We start from the raw sequence: 17614 nt of genomic DNA, 5'->3' as shown, positions 1-17614 counted from the left end.
CGACTTTAGATATCTGAAGGCGCAAGTTGCTAAGGCAAACACGCTAATTACTGTACTTTATTTCGTTTTCTGCTGCTCTTGTTGACTTGATCCGGTCATATCTGTGTCCCTGCCTTATATAGTCGGAGAACTTAAGAAGTAAGACCCATTTAAACACAATTTTTTTCTAATTTGCGCAATATTTAGACTGCTGTTTACGAAATTTACATGTTTCAAACTTTGTTTCCCCCTGAGTAGTGGGCAGCGAGTATCTCGTTGTTGCGGCCTGGCCAATGGATGGATGGATGGATGGATGGTCACAACACAAAAGCCCACCCCTCGCGGCCGAACCCTTGGAATCAATGGCGTAGGCCCAGAGCGATCCAGTTTGCCTCGTCTCCGCCTCCGCCCCCCGCCGCCGCAGGAAGGAAGGAAGGATGGAAGCCCCGGGCTCCCCCTACGCCTCCTCGCCGGAATCCGCCCCCAAGCGCGCCCCACGCTCCCCTCCCCAGCAGCAACCCTCCGAGGAAGGAGGTAACCGAGCCATCTATCTCTGTCACACGCACAGCTTAGCCCTTCCGCATCTGAAAATGGATCCTGCGCACGCGTGCCCACATGTATTGCGTCCGGATCCGCGAGATCTGGGCATCCGCACCCGGAGATCTGCGAGCACTTGTTTGTTTTGTCGATATGATAATGTGACATCGCTAGCAGTGGACGACGATTTGGGCTGTGCGCAGCGCTGTGTAATGGAGATAGAGTTCCAAGGGTCGGTCTTACGGGTTTGCCCTAGCATCAGTTTGTTTCGCCGTCTCTAATTAACCTCACTGGAACTGCATGGGACGTTTGATTCACTGCTGGTTTATGTTATGTGTATGGCCCCAGTTTTGGTGACTGATGCGGTAGCAGTATATGTATCTCATGTGTTGTGGTGCGGTTAATTTTATTGGCATTGCAGCTTCAGGTAGGACGGTAACGGTTGGGCGCGATTCATATATATCTTCTAAACACTAAGAGTCGGTATGAATATATGCTTCATGTTGTAAACTATTTGAGTTCGTTGCTCAAGGAAAAGTTTCGGTTATGGTCCTGTTGCAATTACGTCAAAGTCATTGGATGGGAAGATTGCCAAATTCATCTTGTAACGATGGAATAATCTACAATGCTGAACCAACCCGCTAGCTTGAATAACTAATATTAAGAAATAAAGGGGAGCTAATTTATTCCACAGTGGAAGTACTTTGGGCAATAGACACGTGTGTGAGGCATGGTAATTAGTGATGCTTACACCTTGGTACTTGGGGTGTCTGTGAACATGCAGTAGTTGGGACTGCTTCTATGGTCATATAGTACTCTTGTTGAATGTGCCCTGTCCACTTGTCCATAGGGAGTTAAGTGTTTCAGGTAGCCTATACCAACCCACCAGAAGGAGAGTTAGCTGGAAGTCTCACTCTTTTCTTCCCATCTATATGGAATAATTTCGTCAGCTAAAAGTTCTGTGCGATACTACTTAGTTTGCAGTGTACATTGATTCTCTGAAAATATATTAGGTAAATACAGTTTGAGGGTACAGTACAGCGTGGGATTGCATCAATCCATTGTTTCATGAGTGATTTGAGGTTACTTGCTCAATGTTTCATGCCATTATAATTGTTGAAGTTTAACAGAAGTAACCTTTTTTTATAACATACGTATCAAACACCAAGTATACTGAAGGAAATGCGATGCATAGGTCTCGTACAGTTTTTATGCTTGCACATAAATAATAGCATTCGCATGGAAACATGTGAAACAAGCTCATTCTCTAAATACTTTTAGGTCTACAGGCATGCTTTTGTACTGAAAATTCGTTCAATTAGTTGACCGCAGCAAAGGTTGTTTGGAATACGTAGTGATTACTAGTTTTAAGTATGCATCATGCCACACTTCTGCTATTTTACTTAAAATTTTAATGAATAAACTCATAGTGGCATAGTTATTGACATTTGTCTTCCTTGCATACAATTCTGAACTTGCAAATGATGTTTCTCCTCAGATGACAAGGAGAAACCAACACATTTGAGGTTTCTGGTGTCTAATACGGCAGCAGGATGTATTATTGGCAAGGGTGGATCAACTATTAATGAGTTTCAGTCCCAGTCTGGAGCTCGTATTCAGTTATCACGTAACAATGAGTTTTTTCCTGGTACAAATGACAGAATCATCATGGTTTCTGGACTGTTTGATGAAGTGATGAAGGCCATGGAGCTGATTCTTGAGAAACTTTTAGCTGAGGTAGAACATTTATTTTGCAAATGGTTGTTTGATTATTGATAATTGATATTCTTCAGTTACTTTCTCAGGGCGAAGAATTCAATGAAGCTGAAGTTAGACCTAAAGTTAGACTTGTAGTTCCTAACAGCACTTGTGGTGGAATAATTGGTAAAGGTGGAGCAACAATCAAGTATGCCTCATCATATACTTGCTGTAATTTGTTATGCTATCTGTAGTTCTATTCCCATTATGGTTGTTGATTTCACAAGTTGGTCAAATCTAAGGATACCGTAAAGCATATATGGACAAACTAACCATACGACTCTAGTAGAAAACATATTCCTTTCCTAATACTCTTCTGGTTGTTTGAATGGTAAATTTTGTTCTCCATAGTCCCAAATATCCTATTATGTATTTATATTTCTTTGTTTTTATGGTATTTTGGATGCTGAAAGTTGTTGTGTTCTCTTTCCTCTTCAGGTCTTTTATTGAAGAATCACACGCTGGAATTAAGATTTCACCACAGGATAACAACTATGTTGGTTTGCATGATAGGCTTGTTACTGTCACAGGAACCTTCGAAAATCAGATGAATGCAATAGATTTGATATTGAAGAAACTATCTGAGGATGTTCACTACCCACCTAATTTGAGTTCCCCATTTCCATATGCAGGTAAATCCTAGCATTTCGCTCTACATGATCTTACCACAAGCCAACTGGGTTTGCTTATTTGAAAATGTCTCATCATGATGTCTTTCTTGAATCAGTCTTGAGGAATTTATATACTGCATTTCACACTGGCTGGTCTCATGCATTTCTTTAAAAAAATAGTTACAGCAGAGCATGCTTGTGTATATTGACATGTGGGATTAGGCATACCATTTGCCAGTCAGGGTCTTTTAGCATGAATTTTCCATTAAGCTATTGTGTAATCATTTTCACCGTGACTGATTTCCTTCTTTGCAAAATGTTAGGTCTTGCTTTCCCAAGCTACCCTGCTGTTCCTGTTGGGTATATGATTCCACAGGTACCATACAATAACACTGTGAACTATGGACCTAATGGGTTTGGAGGAAGGTACCAAAACAAGGTTAGTGATTGCTCTGAATTATAACTGCATCTCACTCGTGTGAGCTTTTTTTATTCCATATCAGCATTGCAATATACGTGATGATTGCATTCAGTCAATCTGTGTTGAAACTGAGCTACCCTGTGTTTTCTTTTGTCATGCTCTAGAGAGGGAGGGAGGTTGGAGCGGGTTGATATTTGTGTCATACTATCTAATAGAAATACTGTTCTCTGGCCTGTGCCTGCGTTTTCTTTTGTCATGCACTAGAGGAGAAGTTGGAGGGGGTGATGCGTGTCATACTATCTAACAGAAATACTGTTCTCTGGCCAGTGCCACTGCCACCATATCATGTGTCTGTAAGTATTTAAAACCTCTATTTCGAACCAACTCAGTGAAATTCCAAGAAGGAAAACTATTATTGTACAAGTTGGAGATCTCATAAATTTAAGGTGATATCTTGCTAGATTTTTCGTGGCGCTATTAGTCTTTGTCATGATTACAGATTGCGACGGAATTCTAAAATGATGTTGACGCGATACACTATTGATGTTATTTAATTTCAATGTGTTATTTTCCTCCAGTTTGATTACCCTTCTTTCTAATGTTTTTACGCCATAGAGTTATATCAATGTATTTTATAACTTGGTAAGACTGCTTGTATGCTGAGTTATTTGAATTACTATTGTGGTTTCTGTGAATGTCATGTTACATTTTGTTCATTGATGTTGTACATGTTGTGAAAAGTGTGGCTTTTGGTGGAAAGCATAACACAAGTGCACTCAATGTTACAATTGAATTATTACATATTTTTGAAATATCTACATCAGTGGATCAATCTGAATTCTAATGATTTTCTGTTGAAATTTTGCAGCCCAGTACACCTATGAGATCACCTGCTAATAATGATGGTCAAGAATCACTCACCATTGGTGTTGCCGATGAACACATTGGTGCTGTTGTAGGTCGTGCCGGAAGGAACATAACAGAGATCATTCAGGTACCGTACATATGACCGCATTTGGGTATTTGGGTTTACGAAAAAGGTATATTATTTCTGCAGCATCTTAGGTGACCAGATGAGCAACATTGTGACGTATCTCACTGTATATTACATATCACTGTTGCCCTCTCAAAGCTCATTTGGTCAAATAGTTTTCCTTACGAGAAGTAATTGTGTTAAATAAAGTAAATATTCTATGCTGTCATTTTTTACTTTAAAAACAAAATATTTTCCATATTACTAAGATTTTTGGAATAAACCGCTGCTGCCTTTGGTGTTGATGCACTAGAATCAGTCAGGTTCATTGTTTTCATCTAATGACCGCTTGCTATTTGTTGCAAATGTAGGCTAGTGGTGCTAGGATCAAGATATCAGATAGGGGTGACTTCCTAGATGGGACATCTGACAGGTATCTACCCCCTTCCTGTGGCACTTGTAACATGCTTTTAAAAGTCTTGTTTTGCTAATTTTACTTACTGGTGCAGGAAAGTGACAATTACCGGAACATCGGAAGCCATTCAGACTGCAGAGTCCATGATCATGCAGAGGGTGTCAGCCAATTCAGAGAGGTGATAAAACCGTGTCGAAGAAGGCCATCGATGCATCCGAATGCCACCGAGCTCATGTTTGATGCCAAGATATTAGATGTTTTTTCCCCTAGCAAAGCTCGAGAAGTTTAAGTTGTTATAATTGTTGTTTATTGTGTCCGATCGGTTGTGTTATGCTAGTAAACTGTAGTTGATTAGCTGCACCGTTTGAATTAATTTCTAAATAGAGCTATATTTCATCAGGTTTGACTATTTCCATAACAAGACGCTTGTGTACTAGTGCTGCCTGTTTGTAGTTTGACAATTGCTCGAGGACAGAAGACCATCGATAGAGAAAAATGTGGCGATCGGTTTGCCTGCCTTTGCTGTTGATGAATTTTCGACCTCGTTCGGTAGATGTGTGTTGCAGCTGCATTTCAGTTTGGACCGATGATGAGAAACAAGCAAGTTCTCGGAGCGGTCAGATGGACAGTGAACAAGCAAGTTCTCGGAGCGGTCAGATGGACAGAGTCACTGAAACCATGCAGGAGGCGCGAACGACGTGGTGCCTGATGGGACGAGAGCGAAAGCTCTTTCCTATTCTGCGTGGAAAGTCCCGAGCGAAAGCGTGGATGCCACCACCTTATTCCTCCGCTTTCTCTTTACAGCGTTACATTACATTACATTACATACATGCGGAAGAAAGGCAGATTATGTGTCGAGCGTCCACTGTATGTGCTAGATAATGCTATATTAATTATAGCCCAGCTTTGCTACTAGTGATGCAAGTTTCGTATAATTCATAATCCACAAATGATATGGCTCATGTGATGCAACGTATGATGACCATCGGCAGCCACGCACTACGATATGAAGCAAAGAGGTCTATACCTAGGATTCTTGCATAAATAAAATAATTAGATACAGTAATGCGTATCCACCACGTGGGCATTATCAGTTATATACTTATACTCCCTCTAGATAAATGTCATTTTAGATTATGTGTAGTCAATATATTTTTAAACTTTGGATGTGTTGAATTTGGATATTTAAAAATGATAAAAACTATTTCATAATAATAATAATAATATAATTTTACTATATCAGTCTATAAACATATTGCAAAAAAGATAATCAAATATGTGTTTTTGGAACCATATCCATGTCTTGCCAACCAAGAATCGACCTACTCTCGATCGATTCACAAATACCGCCGGGTATACGCACGCGATTACGCGTATCGCCCGAGGCTTCTAGAAGATTGAAGCCCAGCCCAGCCCAGCCAGGGACGCGGATGCGGTCGGTGCACGTTCCCAAGTTGCCGCCCTGCTTTGCTTTGCTGGTCGTCGTCTCCCTCACGCCTCCGCCAAAGCCTACCAGCGTCGACCTTTCACTTGCTAGCAGATCATCGTGTTCGCCGCCGCCCCCTCCACCCAAACCCTGACAACCCGATCGAATCAAAACCAAGCTGCCCACCAAAATTGGCACCCCAAAACTATGCGAAATTCCCCGAGATCCTAACCCAAACCTAGCAGATCACTCCAACCCAACCCCCGGACAAGAGATGAGCCTATCGCCGCTCGACTCCTCCTCGCCGGCGGCGGCGGAGGTCCCGCTCGCCCCGGGCTTCCGCTTCCACCCCACCGATGAGGAGCTCGTCTCCTACTACCTCCGCCGCCGCGTCCTCGGCCGCCGCCTCCGCGTCGACGCCATCGCCGAGATCGACCTCTACCGCCTCGAGCCCTGGGACCTCCCCTCCCTCTCCCGCATCCGCAGCCGCGACGCCCAGTGGTACTTCTTCGCCCGCCTCGACCGCAAGCTAACCGGGGCCGGTGCGGGGGGCCGCGGCGGCCCGGGGAACAGGACCAACCGCGCCACGCCGCGGGGCTACTGGAAGACCACGGGAAAGGACCGCGAGGTGTACCACCGCGGGAAGCCGGCGGGGATGAAGAAGACGCTCGTGTTCCATGCCGGGAGGGCGCCCAAGGGGGAGAGGACCAACTGGGTCATGCACGAGTACCGACTCCTCGACGCAGACGGACCACAGGTTGTTTGATGCTTTGATTCTGATCCCCCCAAACAGATCGACCTTGTTTGATTTCTACTTGTGTGCCCCGATTCATGGACGATCCCCCCAACCGACGCGCATGTGTAATCTAGTCTAATTCGTGCACAGATCTACTCATGGTTTCTTAATTAAGGATCATCTGCAGGGCATCTAGTCAGCCACTGGAGGATCGTAGCTTACTACTCATTTAGGGAAGGGTACCATGCGAAAAAAGGGGTCGAGTTAATTGATTTACTTTCTATTTTTGTAACATTTTTGTAACCTGAACTATGCAATCACACTCAGTGCATACTGTGTGCTAGTGCTACTTCTACAGCATCGTGATAGGAGCTTTAGTATGATATGACAACACAGTACATAGCCCTTTTGGTGGGAAACTATTTTTTCTTGTCATATGAATTTTCTATCAAACAAAGTTAGGGTGCTATAATAGTTATTAGTTGCTACTAGTTCCCATATGAGAATTTAATTCCAGAAATTCTGTGTGCTTGATCTAAAAGAGAAAAGGGGAGGAAAATGGAAAGGACTCCAAGCAGGATGATTCTCTTTGTCTACACGTTCCTCATGATATTTTTGTATGCTGCTTTGGCATAGTCTGTAATGACTTGCCCCGTTATTTGCTCGATGATACTCCTCTGATGTTCTGATGTTAATTTTCTGCTGAGTGTGTAGGATCTGCATGTGGTGTGTAGAATCTTCCAGAAAGTTGGGTCTGGACCAATGAACGGAGCGCAGTATGGTGCACCTTACATGGAAGAGGAATGGGAAGAAGAAGATGATGCAATTGAGAATGAACCTGCCAGTGGTGCGTCGGCAGAAGTGGCTGCACTCACAGATACTGCAGACGAGGAGTCGAATGAGGAGGATGAGAATGGATATTGTAAAACCAATGAGCTTGCTCAAGTGAGTAGCACCATCTTGTTTGCCTTCACTAAATGTTTATTTGCTGGAATTGGAAATGTGCTCTTAATATTTTACTCTTCCAGCGATAACTACATCACTCGTATTTCCTGGCGTGCAAGCACATCGGTGAACATTGCCTTGTAACTCCAGTTAAATGCAATGATATTTATTTCTGTTATTGTTTGCCATAATCCAGGCCCGTAAAGTGCTCAACCCACCAGAGATGCCTCCACTCCAAGCTCAAGGTTTTGAAGAGACCAGTGACGGAGGCTACGCTGATGGTGTTATTTCTCTCGAAGAAATCTTGCAGGAACCTTTGTCAACTGTTAGTGCGGAGAATATATGCACATCTGAAGCGCAGAATGCTATCGATGATAACTTCAGTGTTGCTGATTTATCAGGATACCCCAGGAAAGATGATGGCTATGTAGGTCAGAATGGCACTATGAATTGGAGTGACCCAGCAAATGGTGATGACACTTGTTGGCCTTTGAGAGCATATAGTAATCAGAACTATGTCAATGGGACTCTTAGTGCTGAGGAGTTATTCGACACAGGGAATGATAACATTGGGAATGCATATTCAGATCAGCAGCAAAATTGCCATCAGGAGTACCAGAACCTGGACTCGCAATCTGATGGTTTTCCAGCACCTCAGCAAGTGGATGGCAATATGGTGTTTCACGATGCTACATCTGATCACAAGTGGGTGGATGGAAATGACGACTTTGTATATTTGAACGACCTCCTCAATGAGCCACTTGGAAATCAATCACTCTTTGATGGAGATGATTTGATGGCTTATTTTGATGCCACGGAAAATGATTTCAAGTATGACATTTTGGGTCCCCCTGAGAATTCTAATTATCAACTTACAGACATGTCGAACTTTGCCCAAAAGGTGTGCCTAGGAACTGTTATATATTTGCATTTCTTTCCTAGTTCTGTTAAAGTGTAGGGTAGAGAACTATTTGGTGATCAATATGCTCGCCTTTCTTGTCTTTCTTGTGATAAACTATGGTGTTACTTCTCTACAGGGTGATAACAAGGATAAGTTTACATTTGATGGTATCTCCAAGGCTTCAGTTGCACAATACGGTGCATCTTCATCTGGTTCCCATGAGGATCTGTATCCAGATACTGCAGTACCAGGTACATTTGTTACACTTCAGTTTGATTTATGGATACTTATCGTCATACTGAAAATCTTCACTTAGACAATTGGTGACTATTCTTGGGTTTAACCATAAATAAACTCATATATATGAAACTTTCTTTGCTCCAGATGCGCTAATGGATGACGCCGCTGACAAAACTTTTGGAAAGCGTCTTGCCAACATGTTGGGCTCAATCCCAGCTCCACCTGCAATGGCTTCAGAATTCCCTCCAACCACGGGAAAATCTGTTGGCCCACTCTCTGGTGCCAACCCGAGCTCGATTCGCGTTACCGCCGGCATCATCCAACTTGGTGGCCTCACCTTTACTGGCAGTTCCGAGCGCTGCCCCTTGCAGAAGAATGGAGACTTGAGTTTGCTTCTGTCTTTCACCATGGAGAGCGACGTGTCATCCAAGCCTGTTGATTTCGAGCAGGCTACACAGATAAGCACAGTCCCGATGGTGCTGCGCAGCGGCTTCTATCTCTTCTTTGTCTCAGCCATGATTCTCATGTTGAGCTACAAAATAGGGTCGTGTATCTACAGCAGGTAAGTTAGTGTGCCTCTGGCGGAGTATTGTTTATTCGATTTGCAGAAATCATACATGGATCCCTCGACGATGAGGGAACAACAGTTCAAACGGTTTCGTTTTGCACATTTAGTTCACTTTCCACTGACTCTGTCAAACCTACAGCAATAAATTCTTGGACTGGAGAAGTTAGCGATGGACGCATTTGATGCGGAGACCTTGTGCTTCATCTGGGACATGTACTGTAACTATTTTTCTGTTACACTGGGAGGTTGGGGGCCCTTATTATTGTAACCTAATTTAACAGCGATGCCTTCTCCTTCTCTAGTTTGGAAGACCACCATTGTTAATAAGCCCCTCACGCAGGGAGGGTACCCAGTCGATTATCAGAAGTTTCCCTTATTGTGTGTCTGTTAATGTCTTGTTTGATACTAGTAGTTGGTCGCGGTTCTCTCACTTCTCACCTGTGCAGCAGCGGTGCACCTATCGCTTACGCGTCTATTACTTTTCTGAAGTGCTATCGTACAGAGGGCGGACATGTGAGCTACATGCTTCAATACTGGTGTGCTTGCAAAATCAATTCAAACGCCAAGATGGATATGAATCTCATGTGATGGTAGGGAAACAAAAAGATTTTCGTTTAACGCTAGATGTTCCTTCCGTAGCCAGACATTAGGTCCAGATATTTGTTGCACACAATGAAGAAAAGCTTGCATGCCAGAAACGGACGGAGTAGCAATTGCATTTATCCCGGTGAAAGAAGGGTTCGGTTCTTGTGTGACCTAGACGGCTAGACATCAACTTGCAGTATTTGCTTCCAAAATATATAGACCATGTCGGGCAAAAGCATGTATCAAACAAAACAAAACAAAACACTTTTCTAAACGCAACGAATCTATTTCTCACATTCCGGTGCTTTGGCTCCTGATTTCTTGTGCGTGTAGTGCCGTCTCCATTCTGGGAAGTCAGCCGATCACCCCTGGCTGGGGCGAAGACGGAGAAGATTTGCCCAGCAGAATCCCACGTTATTGGGCATTTGCTACTTGCTTCCTGCCAGTTCATCTAAAAAGGAACAGGCATGACGACAATACCGACGGCACACGCTGAAGAGAACAGAATGCAGTTGGGATGCTTCCAAGGTCCAGTTTAGAACTGTCGCTTCATTTGCTTGGCCAACATCTCATTAACGAAACGGCAGGAAGTGGGGCATCTCTCGAGCAAATAATGGTTGATACGCTATGAATTTTTAGGGAATACAGTCTGGATGAACTTGAGAAAACGCTCCGAGTAGAACTGGGGGTCAACAGCGGAGATAGAGACGGAGTCGTACTGCATTGACTTGACAGCATGCTCAATTTTCTTCGTCATGTTGTACTCTTGCAAAATGTCGATGATGCCTAGGTAGAGGACGACGTCGTACACCTCGCCAAATGATTTGCTTTCGTCTGCTTTAGGGATTTGTTCTGCCCTTGCTGGCATGTTAACTCCTAGCTGGATCTGAAGCCTGCCAAACGTTTATAAGGCAACAACAAACCCCAGTTGTAATCCTCCAACTTCGAAAATATGATCAGTGAGAGACAATTTTTGCAAGTCACTGAATATCTGAAGTATAAACTATTCAAAGAAATGGCCGTCACAGGGGTGGTTAGAAAGAAAAAAGGACGTCTTACCTGGCTGTACCAGGAAGTAGGAGATCTACTTCCCCAAATCCAGCAGCTGATGCTCGCAAACGGCTGCCCCTTATGTGAGGACCAACAACCACACTGTTTTCACCACTGCTTTGAACCAACACTAATCCTTCTGGATAGTTAAAGGCATCATCTTCCTGAGCATCTGTGCAAAACCATTATTGACCATGAACATTAGCCCACCAATCTTAATGAGAACTGAACGTTGAATTGCATGCAGTAAACATGTTATGGCAATAAGAAAAGTGGTATTGCAATCCAATGACAACTGTCAGACAAGTTTGTGCGCCTCACCAAGTATCCCTTGAAGACAACTTAAGGCTGCCTAACCCAACATGATTTGGCAATTAAGAAAACTAAGACTAATCACAGGATAGTCAGCTAACTTTGGATGTTGGGATGCACAGTTGAAGTTTCTTTTGAAGAAAAACACAAGACAAAAATCAAGTAAGATCATCAACAACTTGGCAACTATCGGCTCCAGCTGGACACAAAGAGTAGATTTATTTCATGCAGTCCAAAAACAATCCACGTGTTTTTTTCTTACACTCATGGAGATGTGAAACTAATATTGTAGGAAGCGACATTTTCTGAAAGGTGTTCTTTACCTTCTTCTGAAACAACAGTCAATCTATCTGCTGCCATACTCCGGCTATAGGATGCACGTGTCCGTAAGTGCTGGGGAGCTCTATAATGGACACCAAGCAATAGGCTGTAATCCATTATCCGCTGTGTCCTTAGAAATTCGCTGTCTGTTTTGATCTGCCTGGAGAGAATAACAATAATCAACAATTCAATACATATATATGCTGAATTTAAGATAAGGATAACCCAATTACATAACAAAAGCGTATAAAAGATTATTTCTAGAGAAATATGCTCACTTAAGTAAAGCCTCACGCCAGGAAGGTTCAAGATAAAAGGAATAGTTAAGATCCAAATCCTTCAGAGTTGTGTTCTCATCAATTTCGATTTTGTCAGTAGAGCGGCCTAAAGACGAGCCTTTCAAGTCAAACCTCCGGTGAATTCTCAATTCGGTACAGAACATGTTCCCCATTACAACAAACCGGAACTGCAATTCACAAATAGTAAACAAGGATCATTACTCCGCCAAAAAAAAGAAAAACTAAAGAAATCTCAAAAGAAATTTGTACAGAAGTTAACCATTACCTTTTGACCACTAGAAGGTTTCACCCTGTGGAGGCCAAAAAACTTAGTTATGAGGGTGTTCTCATATGTACGGACATGATGATAATAGTTTGGAAGCATTCGTAAGAGAACCTACAGGATAAGAAAGGTTCAACTTTCGCTTCTTAAGCAGACGTTAGTTACTATTTATGCACGAATTATCCAACAAATCATGACAGCTAAGAAATATGATCTTTGTAGTCTAAATAGAAAATGGAACCTGCACTTCAGATTTCCGGAGAGTTTTGATCATGAATCTATCATCTTGTGACAGGAAAAAGACGCTTCCACTCTTTCCAGGAGAAGATAGCTCCCTAAGAGCAGAATTTCCGCATATAGAAATCATATAATCGGCAGCATCAATCTTGAACATCTCTCTCAAATTCCTACAAAAAATGGAATGGCGTCATGTTGTAAAGTATGAGTCTGAAAAAGAAAGAAGATCATAAGTCAGGAAAAACAGCAACAATATGTCGAAGAGAGGTCCTAATAAAGAAAATTATGTTCACTAGGTGTGCAAAATCTAAGGACCACACGAATCTGAAAGTGATAAGGACACTGTCACTTTCCAGACACATATAACATATTGGCATAAATGTCAGTACACAAACCTGAAAACCATGGGACAGTAGTCCTTCCATTTAAAATCTTCCGCCGAATGTGAAGGAGTAAGTCGAGATCCTTCTTTTGGGAAGTTCATCCAGAAACTTGCTCTTGGTCCAAAATCTGAAGCACGAACTTCACGTTTTTGAATGGGTGTAATCTTCCCAACCGTGTACCTAAGCAAAATAACATGCTGACCATTTTCAGAATAAACTTAAATGAGATCTTTAAACATCATACTCTTTGTTATGCAGAAGCCGAGGGTAGGCGCTTGTGCAGTTGTATCATTTTGATGTAACGATGAGAGCTAATAAAGCTTCCCTTTTCCAAAAATCATCACACTCTGCTATCAATTAAAAATATTTATCTTGCAGCAGTACCTAACAGGGAAGAAAGACTACAGGTTGCAAGCAGGGAGTAGCTTGGCCAGTTATAGCTGGGCAAAGAAAGAACAGGACCAACATAAAGCAAACTCAAAACCAAGATGTCAGGAGGCACTACCTGATTCCAAGCTGCAGACTGAGCATCAGATCATAGCTTATGTGCCCCTTGATTATTGTCTCTCCAGGCTTTTTTGTGTCTCTCACAATTTTCTTCTGACGGCGTTTTGCCTTCTTTGACGAGTCTGAAAAACTCCTATCAAGTACTACCTCGCTGATTAGAACACCTTGCATGTATTCCCTTTCCAGTATAGGCAAACGAGAATCATCCAAGTTTTCAAAGCTTTCTAGACCAGAGCTTTCACTTGATTCATGACCAATGAATTTTTCAATAGCCACCTCAAGACTCCACCGTCTTTCCAAAGACACATTCTTCAAATGGGGTTGGTCACTTGAGTTCATTTTAGATGAAACTGAAACATCTGAAGATTGCCTATCCATGCCAACCTTCATGTTACCCATGTCAACTGAGGAAGAGTAAAGTATTCGCGAACCATGATTCTGCCTTCTAATATCAGGCAGCACACCTCGATTTCTTAGACTATTGATATATAGCTCATCATTAACAGGAACTCTGCAACCTTTCGGATAGAATGTGCCTTTCCCATCCTTCAGTCCCCTGGTCCATGTTCCAACATAATACCCGCATTCATTCCATGTATAGATTCCATAACCGTGCATCATACCATCTAACCAGTTACCTTCATATGAGTCCCCATTTTTCCAAGTAAGAGTTCCTTTCCCTGACATCTTGCCATTTTTCATATTGCCAACATAAGTGTCCCCATTTGCCCATGTGTACTTCCCATGACCTTCTATTTGTCCCTGAATCCACGAACCTTCAAACATGTCTCCATTTGGATACGTCTGACATCCTAGCCCATGCTTACGATTCAACTTCCACCGTCCCTTGTAAATGATGTTATCCTGTCCAGTATAGGTGCCTTCACCATATATGTAGCCACCAGAATACTCGCCCGCATAGGTGGCTCCGGATGGCCATAGCGTCTTCCCCTGCCCATGCCTCATCCCTCTCCTCCACTCACCCTCATATATGCAACCATCTGACCAGAGATACCGACCTGAACCCTCTGGTGTGTTTCCCAATAATGTGCCGGAATAAATATCTCCATTGGGAAGCCTAATCTCTCCAACTCTGAATCCAGGATTTGTTCCAGAAGCGTGTGAATCTTGGCCATTTGATAAAGTGGCTAACACCTCCGTTTCAATATTGCAACTAACGTCTCGGAAAAGCTCAACCCTTGCAGAATGGGAGACCCCTTCTAGCTCATTTGGAAGAGCCACAGGGGCTGTCATGCATACCTCTTAGGAGAACTGACCCACAATGAGGAAGAGATATCCAAGGCACAACCTGTGAAGGATCACATGAGATACAGAGTCATATTTACAAGAGCCAATAGAACAAACAAGATTATGAACAGTGATACTTATAGAGCCTCTTCTCCAGAAATAGTTACAATGAACAATCAGTCATATCGAAAGGAACACACTAAAAGAAAAAATATACCATGATCAGTTATGCGGTTTTAATTTTGAAAAGGGCAGCAATAGAGATTAGTTGTAAAGAACATTGGAAGAGAACACGCCTTCAACTCGCGCTGGAAATTGAAGTGCTACATATGCTAAAATCTGGTCATGGCTGTTATTATCCTTTTGTTGGTCACCACATCATTATCTGAATGTTCAGGCGTTTCCTCTACTATGTGAAGCCACAGCAATATCTGAAAATGAACACATTGGAGAATGGCCTCGGGCGGTTAACCCTCAGGGGAAGTCTAACCCATCGGGTTTCCAAAATGTTACCACAACAACAAAGTATTGAGTGGTTACATGCATACGTACACGGGAACGAACAAGTCAAATAATAATAATAAATCAAAAGCATCCTGTAATAGGATGGGCAGAACATTGAGGATTAAGAACTGAAGAAAATCTCGAAACAAAGCAATAGGATTAACCACTCCTTGGTCCTTGGGCAAGGAGCAGCATAGCAGATCATCAAGTGCTACTCGCGCTTCCTACAGGATTCAAGCGTTGAAAGCAAGCACGCGCACGCGCAAGCGCGTACGAGAACTGACGGTCCTACATGGCACGAAATCGCAGGCTCGAGCTGACCCCGAATCCCGACTGAGCGCGGATTCGATCAAAAGCAGATAATGAAAAAAAAAACTGTAATAGAAATCCTGCAAAAAAATAAAAAAATCTGAACTCCACGGTCCACCAGCACATGCGACAACCTAACCGGAGCTCCAGAAATGTTGAGAAAAACAAAACTGAGTAGAATCGCATCCGAACGGAACGAATAAATCAAACAGGCCAGAGGAGCGGGATGGATTACTGTAGAGGGGAGCGGAGAAGAGAAGAGCAGTGGTTGGCTTGGCTGGTGGGGGATTGGACGCGACGCGGTTGCGATGGAAGTGCGAAGTGAAGTGCTCTGGGGTCAAAGTGGATGTGGGGGATTTTTGAGAGGAGGAAGACCACGCCGACGACGCGACGCAGCAACGAGGAGGAGGAGGAGGAGGAGGAGCGGGGAGTGTTGGTTGTTGTTCGATCCGGTCTGGCTCTGCTTCGCTCCTGCCTGCGATGCGATTGGATTTGGATTTTTTTTTTTCCGACGCACACAATCACTTAGCCACGCATATCATTCTCACGCCTACACGTCAGCTGAGGTGATCTCAGTCTCGGAGATAATTTGAATTGACATTTGATAACACTGATAAATAATTAAATATCAGAATCAGCACATTTGTGTGTAGATAGTTTAATATATATCTAAATAAAATTAGAGATATTTTAAATATTGAAAACAGCCACACGGACATATGCTCTTCCTCTAGTATTTATAATCTCAGGATTTGGATTTGGTGTTAGCGTTGGACGGAAACTCGCTCGCCGACCGGGAAAAGCTAATTGAGGCTTGGTTTGGATAGGCCGGGGTCTGTAGGGATAATGACTCGATGCCAGCCTCCCAAGGTAGAGAATCCATAGGTGACAAATGGTCCCGATATAGATAAAAATTGCATTTGATTAGGTGGGGATTGAAAAGATAATGGTCTAATCCCTACCAATTCACGGGAGAAAGAAGCACCATCAGCCGAAGCTAGGAATGATTTTCACGTTGTGCCTCGCGTCGCTCCTCTCATAAGGCGACGATGCAATGCTACCTCTCTTTGTCTTGCGTGCGTGCATGTGATCGAGTCACACCGTAATGGCGTGCTGGCGGTTGCTGCACAATGGTGAGAGCTCCTCCTCCCTCCTCTCATCCTCGCCCTCCTCCCCTTCTCCCTCGTCCTCCTCCTTGCAAGTCCAACAATTTGAACATAGATCCTCTTTTGCTATATGAATTGAGTGGTAAAGTGGTGGGGAGGAACTAGGCTGAGTTGCACCTGTATTTCATGGTAGAGCTCGCCCTTGTCCGCATCGTTAAGGTCACCAGTGCGGGCCTCGACATCTCCACCCCTTTTGATGCAAGGTGTTTGCAAGGCTGCGGAAGGGCTGGCGCGGGTGAAGTGGCTCAATGCAAGGTGGATTCGATCGAGTAGCCAGTAGTAGTAGGAGAGCTGGTGTGGTGGTGGCAGTGCCTGGGGATCTCGGGGCATCGCGTGGCATCCTCCATGCCCATGGCGCCCTCCTCGGCTCACGAAATGGATGATCAAGTTTCGATCTGTCTCGAGCACACGGGCTAGAGAAGAGATGCGGTGATGAGTCAAGGTGTGATTGTGCACGGGTAGAGGTATGCGGGAGTGTAGGAGCACGCGGGGAGGAGAGTCGTCGTACGACAAGCTGGTGAACGGAAGAAAATATCAACGCAAAGAGAGAGGGGGGGGGAGTCGGCCAAGGAGAGAGAGCCAGCAGCGATGGATGAAATAGATCTAGATCGGGACGAGTTGCAATATAAAAAAAATCTAGTTATGATACCATATTAAAAATAACAATTTATATTCAATAGTAACTCTAAAATTAATATACAGAGTACATGAAAAAATACATAATAAGTGCTTAGTAACCTAAACTACGTATCCATCCTATATTCTAACCTACACAAAGCCGGATATAGTAGCATGAGATGAGTGAGTGGTGTCTTGGATTTCATTTGTTTGGCTTTTCGTTATATCTAGCTAGGCTAGACTTAACTTGTTAATTAATGCACGTACGTGATATATACTAATAATATCAATTAGCGTGTCAAA

General features: G+C 43.3%; 3 protein-coding genes across 4 annotated transcripts; 2 read left to right on the top strand and 1 right to left on the bottom strand.

Annotated features, from left to right (window-relative positions):
* Nucleotides 1-272: 272 nt before the first annotated feature.
* LOC133920887 (protein BTR1-like) lies at nucleotides 273-5130 on the top strand. Of its 2 annotated transcripts, none has more exons than XM_062365489.1 (8): nucleotides 273-513; nucleotides 2015-2253; nucleotides 2310-2422; nucleotides 2713-2906; nucleotides 3209-3324; nucleotides 4175-4300; nucleotides 4651-4712; nucleotides 4789-5130. In XM_062365489.1, exons 1-8 carry the CDS (start codon nucleotides 417-419, stop codon nucleotides 4874-4876), a joined length of 1035 nt encoding a protein of 344 aa, XP_062221473.1. In that variant the 5' UTR covers nucleotides 273-416; the 3' UTR covers nucleotides 4877-5130. The 2 variants fall into 2 exon arrangements, with proteins under 2 accessions (XP_062221473.1, XP_062221474.1); XM_062365490.1 differs by having other exon boundaries at nucleotides 276-513; nucleotides 2322-2422.
* A 974-nt stretch (nucleotides 5131-6104) lies between these two features.
* LOC133920884 (NAC domain-containing protein 78-like) lies at nucleotides 6105-9892 on the top strand. The gene is made up of 6 exons (XM_062365485.1): nucleotides 6105-6877; nucleotides 7571-7801; nucleotides 7998-8702; nucleotides 8839-8953; nucleotides 9087-9504; nucleotides 9650-9892. The coding sequence occupies exons 1-6, from the start codon at nucleotides 6395-6397 to the stop codon at nucleotides 9675-9677; spliced, it is 1980 nt and encodes a 659-aa protein (XP_062221469.1). The 5' UTR covers nucleotides 6105-6394; the 3' UTR covers nucleotides 9678-9892.
* A 283-nt stretch (nucleotides 9893-10175) lies between these two features.
* On the bottom strand, nucleotides 10176-16034 carry LOC133920883 (phosphatidylinositol 4-phosphate 5-kinase 9-like). The gene is made up of 9 exons (XM_062365484.1): nucleotides 15763-16034; nucleotides 13465-14775; nucleotides 12972-13139; nucleotides 12581-12746; nucleotides 12343-12453; nucleotides 12057-12244; nucleotides 11781-11938; nucleotides 11155-11317; nucleotides 10176-10988 (listed from the first exon to the last, which is right to left on the bottom strand). The coding sequence occupies exons 2-9, from the start codon at nucleotides 14718-14720 to the stop codon at nucleotides 10721-10723; spliced, it is 2478 nt and encodes an 825-aa protein (XP_062221468.1). The 5' UTR covers nucleotides 14721-14775; nucleotides 15763-16034; the 3' UTR covers nucleotides 10176-10720.
* Nucleotides 16035-17614: the final 1580 nt, after the last annotated feature.

This window comes from Phragmites australis, chromosome 6, assembly GCF_958298935.1.
Source record: "Phragmites australis chromosome 6, lpPhrAust1.1, whole genome shotgun sequence".
Classification (NCBI taxonomy): domain Eukaryota; kingdom Viridiplantae; phylum Streptophyta; class Magnoliopsida; order Poales; family Poaceae; genus Phragmites; species Phragmites australis.
The sequence above is the reverse complement of the archived record's forward strand: the minus strand, read 5'-3'. Positions and strand labels throughout refer to the sequence as shown.